Below are 25546 nucleotides of genomic sequence, written 5' to 3' on the forward strand. Positions count from 1 at the left end.
TATGGTTGGCCTCCTCTCCCTTACATCTATCACACCGAGACTCAACCTCTTCATAAAACCTGTAGGTTAGGTTAGGTTTCATTTTAGTTCAACTTTATTGATCATTGGAGTTGAGCTTGTTCACGTTGACACTGCACTTGTGTACAGTTCGCGTTTCGGGCCAAAAATAGCATGGCTGGACACAATTGGCCCCCGAGCCTTGGGTTGGTCCCTCAGCAACATTACTGTTCCAAACTGCTTCCCACACTTTCGTGGATAGTTGGCATGAACTACATCTGTCCAAGGGCCAGCCACTAGTTATCTAAAAATGCTAATATACACAGTGAACTACCTCTAAATCACTTTTTCATGTTTTCGGGCTGTGAGGTTAAATCTATGTAAATGGATGAAAAAAATAAAAATGTTGACAGTCCAATTCAAAAAGAGTCTCTGATAGCTTTAAAGTAGATCAGAGAGATTGAATACTGTCCACACGACAATGTCCCTGCGCTGATGTTTTGACATCACAACTCTCCTGAAGAGTCGTGCACTCGTTCTCCAAGTCTGAATCTCTGATTTGACGAACGGCCTGACAGTAAACAAACATCTGGAAATCTATCCGAGTGTTGGTCCAAGGCTGTATCATCCGCCCGCCGTGGAGTTTGGCGCTCTGAGCTGAAGGATTTATTCCGTGTCCTTCCTGCGGACACAGCCGTCCTAATGATTCTCCCTCTCAGCTCCCAGTTTGTCTCCTTCAACCTCCTGCCCCATGACTCCGGTCAGCTCAGCCACTGCAGGCCCCGCCTCCTCATCTGGGACTCCGCCTCCTCACAGCACAGCCAGCCCCCCTGCACTGAGTGTTCATGGACTCAACACTGGGTGAGTGACTCTGACCACGTGAGATCTGTGTTCCAGCGGGCTCTGGAAATGTTTTCATGAAGCTCCAGAAGCCCATCAGAACCTACTGCAGCACAGGGCTAAAGCCTCTTGCCGTCCTCTAGCTAGTGCTACATTGTTTGTAGTGGACTTTTCTGAGTGCCTGAAACCACCTTATTTTTGCAGAGCACTTTTCTGATAGGAAAAGCTGCATCTCCATGTGGATGTAGCCTCATTTCAAAATAGGTGACGCAGCCCACCTTGTCTACAGGAAGAAAATCAGTCTTGTGTCACACAGGTGATCATGGCTAAAAACCTTTCGACACTTGCTGTCTTCCCATTGGCGCCACCTACAGCCAGTTTGCTACAAATACAGGGTCTTGTCAGTGGCTCCTCAGGTTCATAAGCTTCTAAGAGGAAGAGACAAAACTTGAACCCAAACCTGAGAAGAGAATGGGTCCCGCAACTGTCTTCTTTTTTTGTCTTGGGTATGTCCTGTGAGGTGTTGCCACAGAAGCTCCTCCACTTATCTTCACCATCATCGAGCCTTCATTCATTGGTTCTCTTCCTCTTCTCCATCTCCAACATCCATGGTCCAACAATGTCTCTGTTCACCTTGTGTCCAAACCATCTCCTGAATGTTGCCTCCAAACTTCTCCAGCGACTGCAGTGAAACTATGCACAACTGTCTTCAATGGCTCTTCTTTGTCTCCTTTTGTCGCCTCTCCTCAGGAACACAATGATGGGAGTCAACACAGGCATGAACCAAACCCTCATGAGCAGCAACCCGCTGGCCACCATGCAAGGTGGGTGTGTTTCCTCAGGCCTTCATCTCTGTGGCGCCTTTCACCCAGCGTGTCACAGTCCTGAATGAATCGCTGCAGTTTCCGTTCTTGGACAACAGGCTGCTATCGTCATTGACCCTGGTGCCTCGTGGCAAGGCTTATTGCCCTTGAACCAGGACAATGACATCAATTCTATAGAAGGCGCTGACTCTGCGCTTTGTTAAGCTCAGCTCTGATTCACCCATCACACGGTCCATCTCTTCAGACCGTCCCATGAATGCTGCCGCCCGGTTCATGTGCCATTCATCGCCCCCTGCTGAAGGCTGTGTGTTGATAAGATGGACACAGTCCATCGTGGAAACTGCAGCCCTGGCACTGCCGCCTTTCATCACTGGGGTTTCAGTGAAGGAGGAGAGTGAAAGGATTTGGGGTGGGAGTTCTTCCCGGGGCCGTGCGAGCGCTCACGCTGCGCCGAACTATTATGTGACTGCCGTCACGCTGGAGTCTTGAAAAGATGGAGTTCAAAGTTGTGCAGACTTAGCGTCGCTGCTGGAAACACCTGATGAGTTTACAGAGAAGTGCCACGCGTGGGCACTTTTGGGAGGAAGGGAGGAGCAGGCGACCTTTCATGCTTCATGTCCTGAAGCAAACCAAGAGGTTTTGATGGCGCGGTAAAACCTGCCCTGGACGTAAAATGGGAACACTGCAGGCAGTGGAAGAGATTACCTTGTTGGGAGGTCAAAACAATTACTACCTAGCAAAAAGGCTTATTTCCTTATAGTTTCTTTTTCATGATATTTCAGATTGTGTCAAATTTTAAGGGCATCCGAAAACATTTTTCCGCCACTGCATACTGCTTGGTTTAGTTAGATTCCTGCACCTGTGACGGTGGTGGATTCTGTCGTTTCCATCTCAATGTAAACTGAAGCTACACTTGACACTAATATGTGGACGCTCTGAGCTCATGGCACACAGCGACATGCTTTTGGCCCATCTACTGTAGGTCTTGACACATCCATCTGCACCAAACCTTTTTTCAGCTTACACCTGCCGTTTGAATTCTCTAGAGCTTGCTGGAGTTACTCTAACTTGATGTATAGAATTTGACTCTCAGCAGATGAGTGTGGTCATAATGTTTTGACTTTGAAATAGGTGATTTTTTTTTGTGTGTCTCCTCAGCACTGGCAGCCAACAGTGGCCCACTGTCCATCCCGGGCCTGGAGGGAGGTGCTGGTCACATGCTCCTGGCGGGTGCCGGCGGAGCTGTACCCCACTCCTTACGCCCCTCTCTCTTCCTCAACCGCCCCACTCTCCTCCCCATGGTGACCGGCTCCATGGCCACGACCTCTTCACCCGCCATGGTCACCTACAGCGGCGGACCGCGCCCCTCCTACGTCCAAACTCCGGCGTCTGGAACTGGAAACCTCATGAGCCAGTGTCCGGATGAGTCCGCCTCTCCGTGTTCAAGTCCCGCCTCCTTCTGCTCCTTCAGCGAAGCCTCGCCACCGCCACTGGGCGGCGCCATGGCAGAGTGACGAAGAGGAAGCTTTAAAACAAATGTATATCTACAACCTCGCCTTTCAACCAAAGCCATCTCTCTATCTCATCCATCGCTGCGGTCGCCCCGCTCGCCGCCTCCTCGCCGACGTCTCCTGAAGCCAAAAATAAACTGACACTGATGAGGGGAGGCGGCCACGGCTGACCGAGGATGGAGAGGATAGAGAGAACCGCAGAACGGAGAGGGAAGCGAAACCAAATAATGAATCTGGAGAGGTGTTTTTGTTCGGGCATCGGGACATTTTTATCGTCTGGAGGAAAAAGAAAAGCGAACGAGGGCAGGGAGGAGAAGCCAAACTGTTGGGAGGCTACGAAGAAAAAAGACTTGCTCGACAAGCTCAGGCGGTGAAAAGATGCCAGGAGAGAGGGGGAAAAAACACTCAAAGAACAAAACCAAAATCTTCAAATGCCAAATACTGAAAACCAAAAAGGACACCAAAAAAAAAAAACAATAAGCGGAGAGAAAAGCTTTAGTACGAAAAGACATTCTGATCCGTCCGGGATCGCTCCAGTGCTCCATCACACTCATCCTCCATTCCAACTTCATTTTCAGGTATTCACGCCGCTTTTACCAAACTTTCCGTGAGTTGTGTTTCAGCAGGAAATCTACCTCTCTGGTTACAGCTTTATACCCACAACCCTTTCTGTTCGGACGGGTGGAGTTTACTGACGCCGTACAGCAGCGCACATTCTGTCCTTGATATCACATTTCACATGACTATTGATCCTTTTTGCTATGATTGTATTTATACTTCAGTTTTTTATTGGTGGACTTCACGTGTTTCATATGACAGCTTCGCTTGCACCGTCCTTTCGCTTACGCTTAAAAATAACCTTTATTTATAGTCAGATTTGAGGTCTTGAGCATCTTGAAAAGTTGCATCACCCTGACACCTGTAGCAGCTCTACTCTGAGTCTGCAATGACCGCGCTGTGACAGCCGTCTGCTCCATCCTTGCCTTTTGTTGTTGTTGCTGTTTATTTGCCATATTTATGATGATGAACCTTGGCATGTGTTGGTTGAGTTAGCCAGACTTAGCTAGCCACTTGGCATCCGATCCGATGGGTGTCTGGAGTCCATCTTTGCTTCTGAGGCCTTGTTCACACGACAGTTCACCTTTGACGTTTCCGGAAAATTCCAGGCATGAACACTGTAACGGATGTAGTACATATGTGCGGCCTGTATGTGGCGATGTAATGCTCCCACGAAACACAGAGATGATGGCACAGTGCAGGTACATAAAAGTTAGCACTACATCCAAGCCAGAAAAACAAACTAAAATACATTTTGGTGCTAAAGATCTACTCACTGTGGGAGCCAGTTCTGCCAAGTTGTGGTTTCAGTGACGGTTCAGGACCTGCTCACAGGTCCTGGATCTCATAGTTTGCTTTTTTTCAACTTCCTATAAAACCTTAATGTATCGTATTCACTGGTGTTGTGGTACTCAAGACCACTCTCAGTCTGAAGACAGGACTCAAGACCACCTTGTCTTGGAATCAACTGCATTTAGACTTAGCCTCTGCCACGCTGCCTTGCTCTGCCTGCTGAGGTCCAGACCAGTCAAGACCTGAGCTGCTGTCTCTGGTGTGTTAAGGTACTCCATGGACCTCTGTATGTTTTTGGACTGTGGGAGGAAACCAGAGTAACATACACCACACAGAAGGGATTGAGGTTGCCCTTAGTGGGGAGAAAACCTGCAACCTTCTCGCTGTGAGCCAGTAACTACACTAGCGTCCAGTGCCCCAGTGCAACATTAGTTTCGTCATGATTTACCTGGCGGTCCAGTATTAGGGGTCTCCGTCCATCTACTTTTAAACAGTGTAACTCGGTTGGGGAACTAAGAAGGGATTTCATTTCCATAGCGTTGGCTCCAAAAATACAGTGTCTGTGTCCAGTTCGGTCTTGGCTCAGCTCCCTCAAAGACATAGTCTTGTCTCAGTCAAGGTCTGCTCTGCTCTTGACTCCAACTGTTCACCCCTTACATGGAAAGCACTTTGGTCCAAGTGGGTTTTATTCATTTTAATGAGTCCACTATAATTATTTATGTTGTCGAAGGGAAGCCTCTGTGGCAGCCACGGGGCGAACCAGCCGAAGCTGGAATCTCTTGGTAAATTATTCATGCTCAGTTACTGAAGGTGGGTCGGCCTCCTCTCACCGAGTCACATATCGCGTACTCGTTTCTTGGGCTTGTTAGGAAGCGTTAGCTTACCTGTCCGTGTCGCGCAGCACTAAACTCCACCCTGTTGGCGTGTCCACAGAATCAAACCAAACGTACAGCTATTATTCATCTGTTGACTGCCGTTTTTGTAGCTTTTCCAAAACGATCTACCAAAGCGACCGGTTCGTCATGGTCAAAGCCAAAGCTTCACTCTCAGTAGCGTTCAGGAAGCGGGTCGGGCTCCTTCTTTTGTTCATCATCGGCCAAACTCTCATGTCATCCAGACTTTTCATCTTCCACCAGACAGTCACTCTTGGAAACCAAAGCATCGCCTCTGGCAGCAGCGTTCGCCCGGGAGACGGGCGTCCAGACAAAACCTCAGCTGTGTCAAAGACAAGACACACACACACACACACACACGCATACACAAAGAATATCTGCAAACCAAAAAGAAACAACAAAAGAAAGAAAGGTGAAGCACTGGCATTCCCTTTACTGCCCCCGAAACCCTGCCCTCCATCCTTCCTCCCATCTGCCCCACTCCTTTGTCTCCAAAGATCCGATCAAAGGGCCAAGACGAAAAAAAAGAGGACGAAGAGGTGATGAAGAGGAGATGAAGAGCAGAGGAGCCACAAGCTGCAGGGGAAACGCTGAAGAGGAGGAGGAGGAGCGCTGGAAGACCAAAAAACCAAAAAGTAACCCAAAACCAAAAGCTACTACTACTGCTATTAGTTATGTACGAGCGATCGGAAACCAAATACGAACAAAGACGAGCGGAGAGGATGGACCGTCTGTCTGTCTTTGACTGTGATGCTGTTTGTGTACGGCAGACAGAAATCTCTCCCTCCTTCTTTTCCTGGATGGATCAAATATGGAGTAACCTCAACCAACTGACTCTGAGAGTATATATATATATTTTTGTTCTTGCGTTTCATGATGTGTGTTAACGTCCCATTGCTTTCTCTTTACTATGCGGGGGAAGTGGGCGGGTCCTGGGGGAGGGGGCGGGGCTGGGCTTGGGCGACGTCGTTGCCTGTTTTCATACGTCTCTTCAGTTGTGCTCTCTTTTCGTCTCGGGTGGAGAAAACTGTGAACATGTAGCTTCGGTAAAAAAGAAACGCGTCGGGCGACGCGGAATGTCGTGAAAAAGCCAAAAGTGAAAAACCAAAACTTTTTAACCTGCAACCAAATAGAACAACCAAACCAATGCACAAGCTGTAATGACGTGTGTGTTCGTGTACGACCTGCAAGTGTGTGTGTGTGTGTGTGTGTGTGTGTGTGTGTGTGTGTGTGGACGGAGAATGATCTGACCTTCAAGCTAAACTCATATGAATTGTGTTTGTTTATTTCAGGAGCTCGACCGGGACCCGAGTCTTGCATCACGTTGATTGATTCCACTTTTGTTATGCGAATAATTTACCATTTGTGTTACGATGTTTGCGGCAACGCTCAGACCAAATCTGTAGATTTGATCTGAAGATTGAAGACGCTAAACGTTACCTCTGAGATCAGTGGAGGACCCTGGTCTTTCTTTTGGTGGCCCCCAGCAGCCCGCGAGCCAGACTTTGGGCTCGTGGGATTCAGAGCTACAACTTCAGGAATCAATCCCCGTGACGGAAACCGTGGCGAGGGTCCCAGGTCAAACCAAAAATTTCATATACGAAGGGCAGTGAAGGCAACACGTGTGGAGGAAGCTGCGGTCAGACAGGCTTCCGTCCACACGTCTGATGAAGGGAACGTCTGGTGTCAGCTGCCTCTGCTTCTGTCTTTTCCATGCCTGAAGACCAAGACTTGATAGCAAAACCAAAAGCTTTAAAACTCTCACGGGCTCTTTGTTAGGGGAAAGAATATTTGTATTTAATGTTGGCGGGAAGTCGGTGCTTCTGCTGCGGGGAAATGTCTGTTTGTATTTAAGGAACTCTGTCTCTTATTTATTTAATTATTCTTATTTATGTATTTATCGGATTATTATATTTAAGTCTTTCTGGATCTGTGTATAGCTTATTTTGTTTGCGAGGGGTTTGTTGTGAAGCTTGTGTCTGTGGAGTTGAGCGATCAAGAGAAGATGCCAAACCAATATTTGGGACTGACTTCTGTCCCGCGTGGAGAGAAGCCGTGGAAACGTGAGTGGAGGCTTGTGAGTCAGAGCACCGGATGTTCTGGCAACACCGATCATCAGGTGGCAGCAGCGGTCGCTGGCCTCGGAGGAATGTGGACGTTCTCATACGGAAGTCTCGGAAATCCGATCCCTTCCCAAGTTCAGGTGTCTTCAGGGGGTGGGGGCTGGCGTGAGAGGCAGACTGTCATGACACAGCTCAGACAAAAGAGCTGGATTTACTGGTCCATCGACGTTCCTGCTCAGTCAGGGTGAGGAGTTTTGGCAATGCTCCTCCACATCAAGAGACACGAGATGAGGCGTCTCCCTGGCCTGGGAGGAGGTCCCGGGTCAGACAGAGGAGACAGTGGATGTCTCTGGGTTGTCCTGGCGACACCGGTCTGTCTGTCTCCCCTCACTGGCTCGAGACTCAGAAATCTTACTTAGATTGCTGCCCCCACGACCCAGTGAGGTGACATCAAGGATAAAAGCTTTTCTGACAGTCACCAAGTGTCAGTCCAGTTTAGGTCGCAGCCTAAAAGATTCCTGAACTTCTGACTGAGCTTTCGTCCAAGACCTCTTTAGAGTGACTTGAGCTCTCATTCGTAACCCCGACTCAGGTTTAGGAGCTGCTCTCTCGCTGAACTGCACCACCTGCAGGTCAGTCATGACAACCTGAAAAGTTGCTGCAGCCTGATGGAGACGCTGTCAGAAGTGTTAGCACGGCCGTTTCCTCCAGTGATGTTTCCCTTCTCCTCCTCCTCCTCCGTGGGCGGAGGTCTTCACCTTGTACCTCTGACGAACAAACCAAATAGACGTTCAAGCTTTAACAGCAAAAGACGACATGACTTGTCTGAACTCAGGAGTTTAAGGGGACAGTGAAGAATTGTGTCAGCAGTTGGAATGACTTGAACCTAATACGTCGCCCCCTGCTGGCGCATGCCAGCGTGTCCTTCCTTTCACCACTGTGACTCGAGAACAGTGTTATTTCGGGAAACAGACGATTCAGTATCGACACGAAACAATTGATATAGCTGGCTCTTCTGTACGTGTGACGTTGAGGTCGGCTGTACCAAAACTAAAGCTCTGTAGTGAGAAGCTAGACACGCTCAAGGCCGCGTCCACACGACTGCGCAACTACACAACAATCTATTTTGACCTTGTGATCCTGAACAGTAGCGTCAATTGAGGAAATATACATATACATTTCTGCCATTTCCACCCTCATCCAGAAAGGTCATTGCATGCTATGTGATCAAGATTGTGATGATGTCATCATCCATCTCAGAGAGAAACGTGGCCAAGTTAAAGCTCACGATTCTTCCAGTAAAGCAAATGTTAGCACCAAAATGTAGCGACAGTTCAAAGCGCCGTCGTGTGGACGCGGCCTCTCTCTCAACTGTACATAAAAACATGGACGCGTCACCACGGACAAAAAGGTTTTTGCTGCCTGTCGTTGATGTGAAACCGGATGTTACGAACTCTCTTCAGGCCTTGAGTTTTCTACTGTGGTTCGTTTTGTGGCGTCAGATGTTTGTTTTAATACTTCAGTATTTCCTTCATCGGCCTGGCGTACACAAAAACACGACAGGAAAAGCGGAACGCCGTCGGTTTATCGCCCCCCGTTGTCCAGCGACGGTTTTACTTTCTATTTTTTCTACAACGCAGCTTGAATCCAAAGGTTATGAGGAAGAACAGCGACAAAAGATTTTACTGCTGAAGAAGAAAAGAAAAAAACCTCAAAAGTGAAAACCAAAGATCCACTGTTTCTTCTCACCGCCATTTTATTTCTCTGCTTGGTTTCAACGACGGCTGTAGAACTCTGAAGACAAGCATTTGTTCTTTCTGTTCTGATGGGCGACGACGATGTGCTGTATTTCCACCAGGGGAGGGCGCTCTCTGTTTGAGTTTGTAAGCTGATTCTGTTGTTCGGGTTTTGGAAGCGGCGCTGTGCCGTTCCCGAACTCATCGCTATCTGTGTGCCTGTTGTTTTGGGGGAACGGGAACAAGAAAAACCTGTAAGTGTTAGGAATAAAGTGCGAAATTTAGACCAAAGTCAACACGCCTGTCTCTGCCTTTGCTTTCATCAGCTTCACTTGCCAGGCGAGGGTTGCTTTTTCCCTCGACTCAGAGCTCCTGGTCCAGCCTCAGGTCACATGCTTGCCTGACGTCTCAGCCTCCCCGCTCCCTTTCCATCTCCTGGAACCCTATCGAGGGGCCACACTGTGGAACCACGCCTCCTGAGAACTTCACTTGTTGATCTCCAGCATTCTTGGTCCATCACTGGTCCTCCCCCAAACCCTCTGGCCATCACTTACTTCTCCACCTTTCTTCTCCTCATGTCCCCCTGATAGTCTCATTTCTGAGCCCCACTGTAGAGTAGACCTTTTTGTCAGACTAGAACCTTCTGAGAACTTCACTTGTTGTTGTCCTCCATTGATCTCCAACGTTCTTGGTCCATCACCGGTTCTCCCACAAACCCTCTGGCCATCACTTGGTCTCCTAACTTCTCCACATGTCCCTCTGATAGACTCATTTCTGATCTTCTGCTTTCCAGTCACTCCCATTGACAACCTCCTGAGGGGCCCCACTGTAGAGAAGACCTATTTCTCAGACTAGAACCTTCTGAGAAGCTTCTGAGAACTTCACTTGTTGTTGTCCTCTCATTGATCTCCAACGTTCTTGGTCCATCACCGGTTCTCCCACAAACCCTCTGGCCATCACTTGGTCTCCTAACTTCTCCACATGTCCCTCTGATAGACTCATTTCTGATCTTCTGCTTTCCAGTCACTCCCATTGACAACCTCCTGAGGGGCCCCACTGTAGAGAAGACCTATTTCTCAGACTAGAACCTTCTGAGAAGCTTCTGAGAACTTCACTTGTTGTTGTCCTCTCATTGATCTCCAACATTCTTGGTCCATCACCGGTTCTCCCACAAACCCTCTGGCCATAACTTGGTCTCCTAACTTCTCCACGTGTCCCTCTGATAGACTCATTTCTGATCTTCTGCTTTCCAGTCACTCCCATTGACAACCTCCTGAGGGGCCCCACTGTAGAGAAGACCTATTTCTCAGACTAGAACCTTCTGAGAAGCTTCTGAGAACTTCACTTGTTGTTGTCCTCTCATTGATCTCCAACATTCTTGGTCCATCACCGGTTCTCCCACAAACCCTCTGGCCATAACTTGGTCTCCTAACTTCTCCACATGTCCCTCTGATAGTCTCATTTCTGATCTTCTGCTTTCCAGTCACTCCCATTGACAACCTCTCCTATCATATCTCTCATCCTGGTCTTGCTCCTAGAGTTGATCTTCCAGTCGTCTCTACCCTGCCTGCACTCTCTTCTTCACCACCCTCTATCTCTGTGCATCATTCTGGATGACAGACCTCAGATAACCAAACTGTTGTCCACCCCCCACCTCCTGCTTCATCTCATCCATCATCTCCTCGATGTGGTGTGTCTTTAAATATTCCTGTCCTTTGTCCTTTGTTTCCATGTAAATGTCGTATGAATATTTCCCGCAAACAGAAGGTGAGGTGACTGGCCTGACCCGTGGTTCTGCCAAGGCCATGTCTTGTTTGGGAGGAGAGTGAAGTTGTGTTGGTCCGACCTGGCGTGTGGACTCAAAGGAGTGTCTCCACTAGTGTGTGTGGCATCAGACACGTCACTCACGTGCGCCCTCGCCTTGCTCTTCGTCTTCTCCAGCCCACGACCAGCTGGGTCGCTTCCTGCAGCTCCTCTAACTTAAAGTCTCCCCCTACTGCTCAGAGGTGGAGCGGCTGATGACCCGCTGCTGAAAAGAGATGATCATGTGAGCCACCTCTTTGACCCGGAGGTGTCTGTTGTGGCTCCCCTTTATCTTCTGGATCAGATGCGCGGTGCTCCACTGCAACATTCTCAGACACTGTACAATGCGTCCCCTCGGGATGAGTAGAAGCTTCATCCTGACTCAAAAAAAAAACAGTTTTATTGGAGGTAGTCATCGTTCAAAGCAGTCCAAGTGGGTGGTTCTGACCTGGGTGGCCTGGTCTCCGAGTCAGTCTGGATGTTGGGGGAGGCTCGTGCGCACAGGTCGTATCAGAGCAGCGGGCGCGTGAACTCACAGGTCCTCGCTGAGGTTTTCTCTGGTGGCGTCAAAGGAACCTCTGTGGCTCGCTGTGGGTCAGATGTTGATGTTTGCAGTGGTGCGGTTCCAAACTCAGCGAGGAGTGTTTAAGTCAACAATTGCTGTCTTTAATACTCACATTTAACCTCCGTATTTCATTGATATTATCGTTCTAAAAGTCCCATTCCCATTTGAATTCAGGACAAACAGTTGGAAGACAGACTCAGAATAGAATTTAGGAATGTGCTTCGAAATAAAGTGCTGTTTATAAATAAAATAAAAATATTTTTTTTATACAAGTCATGGAATTAATGCACATGGAATAACATGCACACATATAGTTGGCTCAATAAATGTGTCTATTTCTATTTTGCTCAGATTTTCCATTTTATTTTTTGTTTGAAGAGTTGCGTTGTTCGTCCACACGGGGGCGTCTCTTCACCGTTAGTCAGACTGAAGATTTCCCTGACGCTGTGTGACACTTGAGAGCGAATAGAAAAGAACTTCAGCGTCGGTGTCGGTGGAGGCAAATAATCGAAGACCATTGCTTCCATTCTTGTTCTTACAGCAGATGTTGTCTCAGCTGAGATACTCACAGTACTGTAGTGGCAGAGATGTGCTGCAAAAGAACTCCAGTAGATGGTGACTTCCTTGTGGCAGTTAGACGACTGGGGTTGTAGAGCTGGTGTTGCGAACACTCTCTGTGTCCGTTGATGTTTTCACAAAATATTCAATAGAAGCAGGAGACCTCTTTGGGTCGTGACCTCCTGACCCCCCTGACCACACTGTTCCCTCACTCCAGAACAAAACCTCTCCCCACCCTCTGATCAGAAGCTGAGCCAGGCTCCTCTCCGGTGACCTTGGCATGACCTTTCATCAGAGTCAGCTCTCACTCCGGCCGATGGGTGTCGGGATCTAACGTGCCACCACATCTGCTCTGGTTTTTCTTGGTCCAGACGTCTGCAAACAGGCACCACCACCACCTTGCTAACCACAGTGATGCAGACTGTCGCTACGGTAACCAAACTGGGGTGTGTGGTCTGAGGTTAGCTGGCGCGTCGCCCCGCTGGCTAATCGCCGCAGCGCTGGTGTGATGTCTGCTGCCACAGCGTGCAGCCAGAGAAGAGACTCCGCGCCGCCAGCCCGTCCAGACCGACGCCGCCAGGCCGACCCAGGAGTCCCCTGCCACTCGCCCAGCGTTTGATCTGTGAAGCCGCCAGACGTGCACACCGCTGGATGGGTCTTCAAACAGAGGACGTGGAGCCAAAGTGCTGATGGCTGGACTGTGGGTCCCAGCTTTGCAGTGGTCAGTACCCATGTAAGATACTTGTCTTATCTTTACATGTGACTAGAAAAAGATTGTATTTTATTTTATTATAGATTTTTATTTATATACAAAAATATATTGGTTTTTTTTCACTAAATGATATTCATCCATCTTCTAGGAAACTGTAATAATGTCTGTATTTCCAGCACGCTGTATTAAGTGGGGGCCAAGTAGAGTTGCTTGCCGGTCCACATTTGGCCCCCAGGCCTTCAGTTTGACATGAGCTGTACCATCTGCCGGTGGGGTGTGGGCCTCTCCTGGCCCCCTGGGGTGATGGTGGTGGACCCTCTGGACAGGTCACTGGTAGTGAAGGTCATGACCTCTTAGCTTAGGAGGGCGCTCTCACTTTAAAAACAATGTGAAGGTTTCATTCCTATAAAGCTCAAGGGATTTGATAACTGTCCCTCTGTCTGTCTCTCACTGTCTGTCTCGCTGTAACTGTCCCTCTAACTGTCTCACTGACAGTTTCTCTCTGGTCTCTTTCTGTCTCTCTGTAACTGTCCTTCTAACTGTCTCACTGCCTGTCTCTCTGTAACTGTCCTTCTAGCTGTCTCACTGCCTGTCTCTCTGTAACTTTCCTTCTAACTGTCTCACTGCCTGTCTCTCTGTAACTGTCTCACTGTCTGTCTCTCTGTAACTGTCCCTCTAACCGTCTCACTGTCTGTCTCTCTGTAACTCTAACAGTCTGACTGAGTGTCTTGACCACCATGATGACGCCTCATGAAAGCGCGTCCTCAGCCAGAGACCCTGGTTGGGTGCAACCGGCCTCTTCTGAGCCCCAAAAGTTCTTCTTCATCCTGCTGCTCCTCATGCCTGGATCACTCCAGAGTGGGGGGTGGGGAGGGAGGGGGTGAGTGCAGCGCTCGCATGTGAAAGCAGGGACAACAAAAGCTCAGCAGGAGAAATGATAAGGAACCCAGTGAGACGTGGAGGAGAGCGCGTCCTGATTGATCATGGCGGGAGTGAAGGTTCCATGGGGTCCTCTGAGAGCTCTGCATTTGGAAGAGTGTGTGGAAGGTGAAGTCATCTGTGTCACAGCTCACTTGGAAAAGTCTCTGTGTTTCTGTCAGCCAAGGCCTCGACCCCACAAGTGTCCAGGCCCAGGCTGGCTGTTCATTCACGGCTGCAGAGCCTCATGAATGGAGAGGCGTCCGTGCAAGGACACCTCAGGTGAAGAAGCTGAGGTGAGGAGGAGGAGGAGGAGATGTGGGCGAGCAAGCGGGCGGAGGACGAGAGGTGAGAGAGTGTAATCACTTCAGAAGGAGAGAGTGGGATGAAGAGCGTCCACGCTGGAGAGGAGTCGTGTGAGGAGGCGAGCCGAGCAGGAGGAGGAGGAGCGGCAGATGACAGGCGGCTGAGGGGACACGTCGTGATGTTTCCTGGTGTGTTCGGAGATGCTTCACCCTCCGTCTGGCCCTCGCCTCCCACTGGCTGCCACGGCCGAGGAGGAGGATGAAGGTGGAGGAGAGTGGACCGCGCTAGTCACTGCTCCTTCTCTCTCCTGCCCCCTCCGTGTGGCCTCACCGCTGATGTAAGAGCTGCAGGGTCCTTCATTACAGAGGAAGACAGGCGTATGCAAATGAGGCCACCAGTCCACTTGTTGCTTCCCTCACTCACTGCCCGTCTCTCTCTCAATACCTCCCTGACTGTCTCTCTCACAGAGTGTCTCTCTCACAGAACTGTCCTTGCCTGCCTGTCTCTCTCGCTCTCTCTCACTATCTCCGTGTCTCCCTGTCTGTCTCTCCCCCTGACTAACCGTCTGACTCTAATGCTGTCTCTCTGACTGCTTCCCAGTCTATCTCTCACACTGTCTCACTGACTGTCTCTCTGTCACATAGACTGTCTGTCTCACACCCTGTCTCTCTCACTGCCTCCCTGTCTGTCTCTCTGACTGGTTGTCTCCCTGTCAGTTTCTCTCACTGTCTCACTGACTAACCATCTGACTCTACTGCTGTCTCTCTGACTGCTTCCCAGTCTATCTCTCACACTGTCTCACTGACTGTCTCTGTCTCATAGACTGTCTGTCTCCCACCCTGTCTCTCTCACTGCTGCCCTGTCTTTCTCTCTGACTGTGTCTCTGTCTCACAGACTGTCTATCTCCCTGACTGACTGTCTCTCTGTCACATAGACTGTCTGTCTCACACCCTGTCTCTCTCACTGCCTCCCTGTCTGTCTCTCTGACTGGTTGTTTCCCTGTCAGTTTCTCTCACTGACTAGCCGTCTGACTCTACTGCTGTCTCTCTGACTGCTTCCCAGTCTATCTCTCATACTGTCTCACTGACTGTCTCTGTCACATAGACTGTCTGTCTCATTCCTTGTCTCTCGCCCTGCCACCTCGTCTGTCTCTCTGACTGTCTGTCTGTCTGTCTCCCTAACTGAATGTCTCTCTGTCACATAGACTGTCTCTCTCACTCCTTGTCTCTCTCACTGCCTCCCTGTCTGTCTCTCTGACTGACTGTCTGTCTGTCTCCCTGACCGTCTCCCAGTTTACAGGTAAACACTCTAGTAGCCCGCAGCGCTCACACGTATCCATGGCAACGACTTGACGCGCCAAACTGGAGCGAGCAGAGGCGACACCTTCAGGTCCCCAGCAAAGATCGTCTGTTGCGCTGATGGGTGACTGACTTCATGGAAAAAGTCACCGTACTTTAATAACTGATTAAAAAAATGTGAAATTACAAGTGACTGACGTTTGGTTGTAGCTTCATAATATGTTAACAAAATAAAAAATATTAAGCAGGCAAGGAGTGCGTATTGTCTTTGTTTTCAACAACTTGGACCGTTAAATGATGACTTATGCTGCTGCATAAAAACAAACGTATTGACATCCTTGTTGAAGAGGTTTCTCGCTGCCTTTATGTTTGCCCCAGTCTCTAAACTTAACCTGGACTCTGAACCAAACTTAAAGCTCTTCAACTTGAAGCAAACTTTTTAAAAAGTTGATGCTTAAGGGCACGATCACAAGGAGGTGTTTTGCCAAACAGTCGTTACGTGACTAGATAAACCAATGACAGACACACACATTCGACCAGGACTAAAAATGTTGCCCGCCAATAAGTAATACTTTACTCTAAATAGAGCTATACCGTTCTCGGGTTGCCTTGAGGCAGATCACAGTTTAATGCTATGTCATATTATTATTGGTGTATTAGTTTTGTTGTGGCCCAATGATTCTGGATTTCCCGGGTTGTTTGTTGTTGCGGTCTGAAATTCTGTCTGAAAGGGAGAGTAATCACCCAAAATATAGACGATCTTTGGCAAGAGGTAGGCGTTGAGTTCCTCTCTCGCTCCCTCCCTCCGTGGGTCAGCGTGGGCGGCCCCGTGTGGCAGGACGAGAGCGAAACACGACACCCCGCCGGAGGAAGGGGGGCTGAGAGAGAACTGTGCGAGCGAGCGAGTGGAAAAAGAAAAGTCCGACTCGGATAAAGAAGCGGCCAGTGAAGGAGGAGAGTTGGCTTCTCTACTTTTGTTCCACCGTTTCCACCGCCAGCGAGCACAAGGATGTCGGGGACCAGTCCACCCAGCGACGGCGCTTCAACTGCCGGGAGAGCAGTGTAGACTCCCCGCATTCCGCTGCTCCGCCGCGCGACGACGGCGGCGCGACTCTTCAAAGTTTGGGCTGTTGACTTTTCTACTCTCGGGGAGCTTTTTGTCCTGCGATTCCTCCTGGAAAGTGGACTTTAATCGAGTTTAGAAGAAGCGGGTCAAGTTTTCAAGAGCAGCCGGGACACTTTCGGAGAACAACGGCAGCGGCTGAGGAGCGGGCGACGCGGCTAAAGCTCGCCTGCTAACTCAACTTGAAGTTACGAGTCCACCCGGAAAAGAGACGGAAGAAACGGCGTTGGAGAAAACCGCAGCGAAAATGAAAACCCCGACAGATTCGGGTGAGTACGCAGCAACACGCTCGACAGCAACTGTTTTTTAATTTAAAAGAAAGGGTCAACAACGGCGTCTGCAGCTAGCTGTGCTAACATGCTAACCAACTCCAGCGCAGGGAAAGTGCCTTCCACCGGATCCGGTTGAGTCGTGTTATTGTTGCAACTCATGCAACTCTCACTCAGCAGCGAGGCGCTTTCATCAGTCGAATTATCGGAATAAATAAACGCGGCAACAAGTTTGAAGCAGCAACAAGAAGAGCGCAGAAACGTGCTTGGATCGATGAAGGAAAAGTCTTTATAAGTACCGAAGAAGTTCCGATGAACAAGTTATTGGTCCATCATCCAATGAAACATAACATTTAGTGTAACTGTCCATTCTAAATAAATGTAAGTAAAAAAAAGCGTCACAGCCCAATGCATAAAGTTTATGTTTCGCTTCTATTTACTCCATAACTTGAGTTACCCTAAACCTATTTGTGAGCTCCACCACCAAGGTTTTAAGATCATATTGACTCATTATATATATCTTAAATTACAAAGCAACGACGTATATACAACGCAGTGTATATACGTCGATTGATGAGATTAGTATTTTTTTTACTATGTATATTAGTTAAACCATGGTATTCAAACGCTAAACTATATTTGTTCAATCATAACTAAGCATTATAACTGCTTGTCTCATTGTTGTATATATTTATTCACTGTGGTTCTTGTGGTTGTAAAGCTGACCCAAATATTTTTTTTCCCCTTCGCTCTATTTATATTTGCACCTTGTTAAAGCCATAACATTGCCGATGTACTGATTCTTCCCAAACATTCAATGGAAAAAAAGCTGAAGTCCCTAAACATACTGTGTCTGAGGTGCTCATGAAGTTTTAACTTGCAACTTCATCACTTTTTTTCACCTCTTCCGTACCAGCAATTCACAAATGAAAAGATGAAGGCTGACGTCATGGACCTGAAAACGCTTCTGATGTTTACCTTCTGTTCATTTAACATATTAAAGGTGTCGCCTCTTATCACGTTTTTTTGTGTTCATACCTCAGTTATTGCATTTGGACTTTGAGGAGCATCCATGCTTCCTGTAACCAGTTTGGTCTGGTCTTAAATGGATTTTGGTGGATTGGATTGATCCCACATAGTCAAGAACACACCCAAACATTTACTCAAGTTAAAAAAAAAACTTGAAAATTCCTGCACAAATTGGCTCATTTCTTTTTCGGTCAGATATGCCCATGATTTGAGGTCATGAGATCAAACCCGTTTCTCTGTTATCAGCTCATCAGTTCCCAGCGAAAGCTCGGAATGCTGGCGCAATTGGATTGGGAATCATTGATAAGCACGTGGACTTTTAGATAACACTTTGCCTGGACCCTTGTGTGTCAAATTCTAAATATAAACCAGGAAATGTTTCAGATTTTTTTTCCCTCCAGTTGAGAACCACCGTTTAATCTCGATTGAGTTCAGACTCAGTCCCGAGTTGATGCTTCTAAATGACTTTATTTCCCCCCCGCTCTGCTTGTTTTGCGCTACATTCTGGGGATTTCCCTTGCTTTGTGTCCTGAGTCTCGTTCCAAGTATCAGTATCCAGGTCAGCGTGGGCGATATTGAAAGGATCAGTATCAGCTTATAGTAGCTGATCAGAACCCGATACATTCTTGTTGCTTCCTTTGACACCCGACATATGGTGGGGAGGCATTTCATTCTTGCTCAGAACTGTATTGGGTTTGTTACTTTGCCTGTGATTGTCAACTTATATGACCCCTTGGCCATTTTTGTTTCGCTCTATTGGTCATATCAACTTTCACAAACGGACTGCTTATGTGGTGATGTCATGGTTTGGGGTTAAAACAGTCTGACATTGAGCTGAATTGTTTGTTGTTTTAAGCTAATGGCAGGGATATTGTTTATCAAGCTTCCATCCCTTTATTAGTTGGACGGTTGTTCAATATTGGTAGCTGTTTACAACTGAGAAGTTTATAGAAATACTACACACACTAGCATTCAACAAAAGTGTTATTGCAAGACATAAATAATGGGGTTGTATAATCAAGAGGAAAGTGGGTTTTTTTTTTTTTTTTTTGCAGTCGGTGACCCGATGTGTGGACCCACTGTGTGACCTGAATCTGCGTCGCCATTATACAACGCACACTCACACACCGAAACAGACCTTTAGTCTCTGCTTCCCGTGGTGTGTTGGAACTTCCCTACTGCTGCATGAATGTATATATTTGGGTCGGACTCCACTCTCTTCCTATCAGGAAGTCAGCAGTCTGGCTGCAGCCCCTCTAATTTTCCACTTGTGTTTCTCCTTACATCAACAACCAGCCGCACGTGAGACGTCACAGCTGTAGTCCGGCCAAACGGCAGCAGCTCGGGCTTTGTCGCGCCAAACCCCGGGTGGAGTGAAAGGAGCCATACATGAGCAATTAGCCTTGGTCAGACGTGCTGTTAATGACACTGAGTGTTCTGTGTGTTGGTCCCCGGGGAGGCTCTCGGTGTGGACCCGGCAAAGCACGGTTGGCTCTCCATTGCCGGTCCACGTCGGGCTCTCAGAAGGCCTCTTTAGGTGGAGGCGGGTGACATCACCGTGCAGGGAGTTTACCCGGAAGGGTGCAAATGGCTTTTTAAGTGTTTAAGGTGCTGCTGCTTTCATGTTTTTGAAGCCTTGGATAAACAACCCATCACAGGTGTGGGAGGACAGTGGTGACTCATAACCTTCTGTCACCATGCCCTCTGATTTCTGGGGATGACTAGCCCTGGACTTCTTTCCAGGAACTCCAAGAGGAGGTCTAGTTGGAGTTTCACCAGACAGTAGGGTTGTGTATTGGCAGGACTCTGACAATAAAACATGTATCCTGATACTGGACGCTATGATATACTGCAATACTGCAAAGCAGTGATCACAACATTTGTAAACAAGAAAACCAGCCACAAATAATTCCAAAGTTTACAGAGTATCATCCACTTGTTCCATGTTTGCTGTATGCAGTGCAGTTAGTGTAATAGTGGTACATGTCCCGTCATGTACCACTAGGTGAATCACTTGCTGCAGAGTGGTTGGAAGCTTAAGTCCACTGAAGGATTTCCAATCATTTAAATTAAATTAAAATTCAAGTAAATATTGGTATAGTTGACTTATAATATCGATACAGTATTTCGCCATCGAGTATCGCAATGTTTTAGTGTCGCGATATTGTGTTCGAGGAATGGAGAGCCAACTACTTGTAGAAGGGTTATAGAAAATAGACCCTGACATCACAACTCCTGAACTTGTTGGTGAGGAATTTAAGAGTCGATTGTAGTTGACCAGTCGTCCCAGACTGATGGATTCATGAAGAAATCAAGTCATCATTGTCGCTTGTCCCCCTGTTAACCACTGTTTTTGTTGAGTTTGACGACTGAGCGTTTGCTTTGTTTGTCTTCCGCAACTCAGTGAGTGGTTCTTGTTTAACGCTCCAATCTTGTGACTGTGTTTACGCATGGTGGGTGGTGACATCATGATTGATGAATGAGAGGGAAGCAAATGTATACGATCATTTCAAGGTTTTAACTGCCGCCATGGAGGTTATGAAATCCTCTTTGTTTGTTGGATTAATAAAAAAAAAGTTTAATTTTCACTGTTTCTTTTGGATAGAGATAAATATTACTTTAAATTAAAATATTTAAAAATTGGCAGAGGGTGTATTAAAAAAACACAACAATCATTTTTTCACTTCGTCTAAATATATGCAAAATAAATAATTTTAAGTTAGACAGCGCTGTTTATTCTCAGAGCTCCGGGAGTCTTGAGGTCGTATTTTTTATTTTTTTTTCAACCAGCAGGTAGAGTTGACTGATTTCTTCGGTTCTGTGGCAGGTCAACTGAACCCCAGACCGCATCTTTACTAGCAGAGAACACATTTGAATCACGTTCGCGAGCTCAGGGCTGCTAGCTGCTGCTAATGGCTAATGACAAAGCAAGCGTGCAGGCTGCCGCTCTGGCTGAGTAATCAGTTGACTGTATTCAGGTAGGTGATGAATGAGAGCTTCACCAACCTGTCGGATTGCGTCATGAAAGCAAGGCTCCTGCCGTCCGCCTGTTTCATTCCCATCTGCTCACACAAACGTAGTATCGAGCTCACTGCAAACAAGGCTGTTTTGAGTGTTGCTTTGTTTTGGCATATCAAGATTTTTGACACGCGTGTTTGTGCCACCGTCAATCCACAGATCACTTAAAGTGTCCATCACTGTCTGGAGCACGAGAGAGAGAGAGAGCGGCAACTCCGCTTGGTGTGTGTTGTGCAAGCGAGTTCTGGAATCCTGCCGGCCCATTAAGCCTTAATACTATTTCACTGCTAAAAAGTATCTAACTCTATGTGTAACATAAATACAAAGCAACAATACTGTGTACAAAAAACAACCCCACATTAGTGAGCCACTTGGTGGCGTCTAGATTAAAACAGTGTCCCTCCAGGGTCACAAGCCTTGTACACCAATGGAAATATTCCCTGCGCCGAATCTTACAGAAACCTATCAATATGATCAGAAATTAATTATGTTTCTGGGAAACGTACACATTCATATTTATCTAAAATATGAAATAAAGCAGGCTAACGATGTGATAACATGATATAGTAAGTGTTCCTACAAAAGCACTGCTTTCAAGATGCTGTCTCAGCACCTTTTGCACTAAACCTTTTGTTTTGGTCCCTATTTTCTCTCTGGAGTTGAAGTATTTTTACAAAAACTCTCAATGTGGTCATGGGTGTAAATGTTTGTCTTAGCTCCTGGTATCATCTATTTCTGCCCCAGAATCCTCGAAGCATTGGTTTCCTGATGATTTATCTTTCCCCCGGCCTCCCTGCTATCACATGACTGCAGTCAGTGATGGGGTCAACGCAAACGTTGACTTGATCGCATTCCGACAACTCGTTGGCCGCGTCCAGACAAGAAAACCCTGGAAAAACCAGCACACGGTGACGTAAACATTTCTCTGGTGTGTTGTCTCGCGGCTGCCGGGTCAGAGTCGCCTGCCTACCATACCGCCAACCCTCTTTCCTGGAAGTGTGTGTGTACAGTGGCACCGCTGACCCGAGCAGGTAGCACGGGCTGGGACATGCTGGCCAAACAAACACCGGGGGCCTCCTGCGCAGAGAAATGTGACAGTCACCGAGGGAGCCCTGTGTTGTTTGACACTTTCCTGCTTATTTGTCTGGAGGGTAAATCCCATCCTCTGACTCCCAAGATTTTCTTCACGATAAAGTAGGGAAATTAGATTTTTGGCAGAGGTTCAGTGACCGTGATTAATGTGAGCGCTGGAGACAGTTAACTGAAGCAGTGAGGAAGAAACCAAGGATACAAAATATAATTCAAAAACATCTCACAGAAAAGCTGCAGAGCTCTTCAAGGGCTGACTTTTGGGCGTTATTCACTATTTCTATTCGTGTCGGAATAGTATTTCACAGTTTTTTTTGTGGTTAATGAATGAAGATATAGCTAGTAAACGAGCAAAGATGAAACAGTATTTATTAGCATTGTAAACACCATTTCACGGTGTGTGTTTTCTTCAAGAATAATTTCTAATCTCTTGCGATTGTGGCAACCAATTCAGTTGTTTTGCTTGTGGCCTGTGATTCTTGGTTTGATACAATGCTCACAAAGCTTCAAGTCCCCCCCAAGTCTCGTGTGTTTTTCTCCAAACTATAAGCCCATCTTCATGCCCAGAGAGTCCGCCACCTGAAGTCTAGCTTCTCATTCGATTCCAAAGTTTGAGCTCCAATCACAGCCTGTCTGTTTCTGCCTTCTGCAGTCAGTGCATGCTGTGTTTTCTGAGGTTTCACATTAAACACACAGGTGACACTTAACCGGGAGCTGCCAGTCGTTGACACCTGTCAGAAGCTACCATTTTATTTTTCAACATTTATTTATTTATTTAATATTTATAAGTTTTACTTTTCATCTAAAGTTGTTGTCACATTTTTCCACAGTTAGGTCATGAAAATACAGATGTTTTCCCTGTCGGTTGCAATATGGATCCAAATCCATTATCATTTTGGCCAATAGTTGTGCTCACTTACTGCATGTCACCTCTTTGGAAGAAGCCTCCAACAATCTCAAATGTTTATTGTTACATTCGTAGTTCATCGAATCGGACAAAAAATGTCTTGTAACTCTATTGTCCTTTGCAGACAGTGTCAGCTGACTCATTAACAGTCATGTTTCTGTCATCGGGAGCCAATTCCTATTTTATTCATAACAGTTGAAGCATCACAGACAATCCTTTTGATATGAGATGCGTCACACAATGATTTGCTTCTAGCAGTGCTTAATATCTTAATCCTGCTGCTCACCCTACCTTCCATGCAGCTCAGTCACATGGCTGCAGACTGTTGCAATACAACAGACGCTTGTCCTATGTGGTTACAAATTCAGATGCATGTGCTGCAATATACTGGCAAACAGCTTTTAAATTTGTCGTGTTTTGGTTGATTGTTGTTGTAAACAAAATGCAGGTGAAAACTACATGAATCTCTGGCACAGAACACCATTATTTTGTTGTCGTTGTTGTGTCCTTCACCGTAGATTAGTTGATCAAGAGTGATGGGGACTGAATTGAAAAGAAAATCTGTTAAGGTGTCTGAGAATGTGGCTGACGCAAAGGTTGCACTTCAAGCGTGGAATGAAGCTTTACTTTTCTCGTGTTGACATTCTCAGCGAAAACCTTCCCTTGGATCGGAATTGTGAGCTCTGCTGAGAATGTTCTGCTGAGAAAGGTAGACGGTGTCGAGGTTACTTGGTCTGCGGTTGTTTTGGCTGAAGTCGTCCTCTGTGAAGAGACTCGTGTTTTGACTGTCGTCTCTGATTCGTGTAACATGGGAGTGACCCCGTATGAATAGGAAACAGGGCGATGACATCAGAAAAGGTTCATGTTCTGTATCTGTCGTTTGTGTATTAGGGGTGTGAATCTTTTACTATCTCACGATTCGATTCTTGGGGCCATGATTCGTTGGAAAATAAATTTGTCCATGAATCCACTCCCATCAACTTGAGACATGAAAGTTCGGTTTTTTTCACGTTTATGTTTTAAACATTTATTCATGCTTAAGATGGAATTTTGCTACTTAACATAAAAACAATGTCACACTCACAGCTTGAGTAACTAAATCAAAGTGCCTATTGACTTAAAAAAAAACGTGCAATACGAGCCGGTGTATTTGCTGTGTTCCCTGTGTTGCTTGGTCTTAGTTTTGCGATGGTTGCACAATGTGTGACTTGTGTCCAGCTCGATGCTTCGGGGCACTTGGCAGCCCAAAATCACACCAAATGCTGGACTTCAGCGTAGACGGAGCTGGTAAAGACGACTGTTCAGCCATCTTTGTTTGGGTATTTTCTGGGTGTGTGTGCGTGTGTGTGTTCCAGAACGGACTGTGCAGTCATGTCTGAATGTTGCGCATAGTTGCTGTTTAAATAAATTTAGGCCCTTTTGGACCTTTTTTTTGACACACCCATAGTGTATATGTACAAGTCATTCGCCAAAGGTTGTAATTCAAAAGCACAAGTGACAGGCCAGTTTGGGGTGTGGCTTTGCTAAAATAAGACACACCTTGATTACTTTATTGGACTTGGGCTTGCTGTGGGTTGCGTCATCTTTTGGTAGTTTCCAAGGCTCAACCACAACCTGATTTCCAGAATCCATCTTTGCTTTCTATGTGCCATCACTATGGTTACAGATGATTTAGGTTTTCTCCATCTATCGTCTCCAGCGCGATCAGGGAAAAGTGCTCCCTCTGACATGAAAACATTCTAAATTTGGACCTTCAAATCAAAAACATTGGTGGAAGATCTTCGGTCAGGAAAAATAAATCCTGACTAATTCTCAAACAAGTTGTAAAATAATTTACAGAAAACTTGACCACCTTGGAGAGTCACTGGTGCAAAACCTCTGCCAACAGGTTGCTGAGGGAGAAAAACGAAAGCAGTTTTGTGGTTTTTCCAGCCGCGTTGATCCAAGCCAGACTCTTGCTCTGGCATTGCACCTGCTTTCTTAGCTTACACAGCATTGATCCAAAATATATCCAGAAATGCAAAGCAAATATGTGATATATGCCGTGTCCTCCTACCCCCTCATGGTGAGGTGTTACTCACAACCTGACTCCAACAGACTGGAGGTGCTGCAGTAAAAGTCTTGTTTAGTTAGACTGCAACTAAATGCTTCACCGACAAACCCTGCACACGTGTGAAAGGACTTGTGTGTGGTCTTGTGTTAACTGAACTTTAAAACACCCAGGGGTTTATTAAAGTTTAATGGTTGCAGAAACCCATTCAAGTCCCTTCAGATCCTCAAGTCTCAGATGTTTTGCTCAAGTTGGGCTCTTTAATCACCTTCTGCTGTCTTCTCCTTGTGCTGCTGCTGTCTTGTACTATATTATATTAATTTATTTGCCCTGAAGCGGAAACTCTTTAAACCTAAATTTATATTCATTTGCATGTTATTTTAACACGTGAATATGCCTCTTCCTTTTTATGAAGTAAGTATTAAGGAGCCTTGGTGTAAATAAACCTTTAGCTATGTAGACATCCAAGTAAGTACCTACTTTCAATTTCACATTTTTTTCTGTTTCTTCGTTGACACCAAGAGAAATCACTTTGTGTCAGCCCAGATTAAGCCTCGGAACGTGATTAGTTTATTTTAAAACCCATTACGTTCTGTCGTATGTGTTGATGACTCAGGTCTTGAACAAACTGGGAAAGGTTTGCGATTGTTTTTGCGGCCAATGTGCATGACAGTAACGCTATCTCTG

The 25546-nt window shown here is 46.8% G+C and overlaps 2 protein-coding genes across 8 annotated transcripts in view; both read left to right on the top strand.

Moving 5' to 3' along the window:
- LOC128758002 (POU domain, class 2, transcription factor 2) overlaps nucleotides 1-9493 on the top strand; it is an 83612-nt gene extending 74119 nt beyond the window's left edge. For 6 of the 7 annotated variants that reach the window (XM_053863719.1, XM_053863720.1, XM_053863722.1 and 3 more), the window contains 3 exons: nucleotides 717-858; nucleotides 1588-1661; nucleotides 2820-9493. In XM_053863719.1, the coding sequence (XP_053719694.1) occupies nucleotides 717-858; nucleotides 1588-1661; nucleotides 2820-3175 (572 nt within the window). In that variant the 3' untranslated portion in view covers nucleotides 3176-9493. The remainder of the gene's footprint in view (nucleotides 1-716; nucleotides 859-1587; nucleotides 1662-2819) is intronic. The other variant, XR_008414427.1, reaches the window with a different exon arrangement.
- Nucleotides 9494-16207: 6714 nt separating this feature from the next.
- The window catches only part of erf (Ets2 repressor factor), a 32247-nt gene continuing 22908 nt past the window's right edge, over nucleotides 16208-25546 (top strand). Inside the window, exon 1 of the mRNA XM_053863314.1 lies at nucleotides 16208-16766. Within this exon, the coding sequence (XP_053719289.1) occupies nucleotides 16745-16766 (22 nt within the window). The 5' untranslated portion in view covers nucleotides 16208-16744. The remainder of the gene's footprint in view (nucleotides 16767-25546) is intronic.

This window comes from Synchiropus splendidus, chromosome 4 (genome assembly GCF_027744825.2).
Source record: "Synchiropus splendidus isolate RoL2022-P1 chromosome 4, RoL_Sspl_1.0, whole genome shotgun sequence".
Lineage (NCBI taxonomy): Eukaryota > Metazoa > Chordata > Actinopteri > Syngnathiformes > Callionymidae > Synchiropus > Synchiropus splendidus.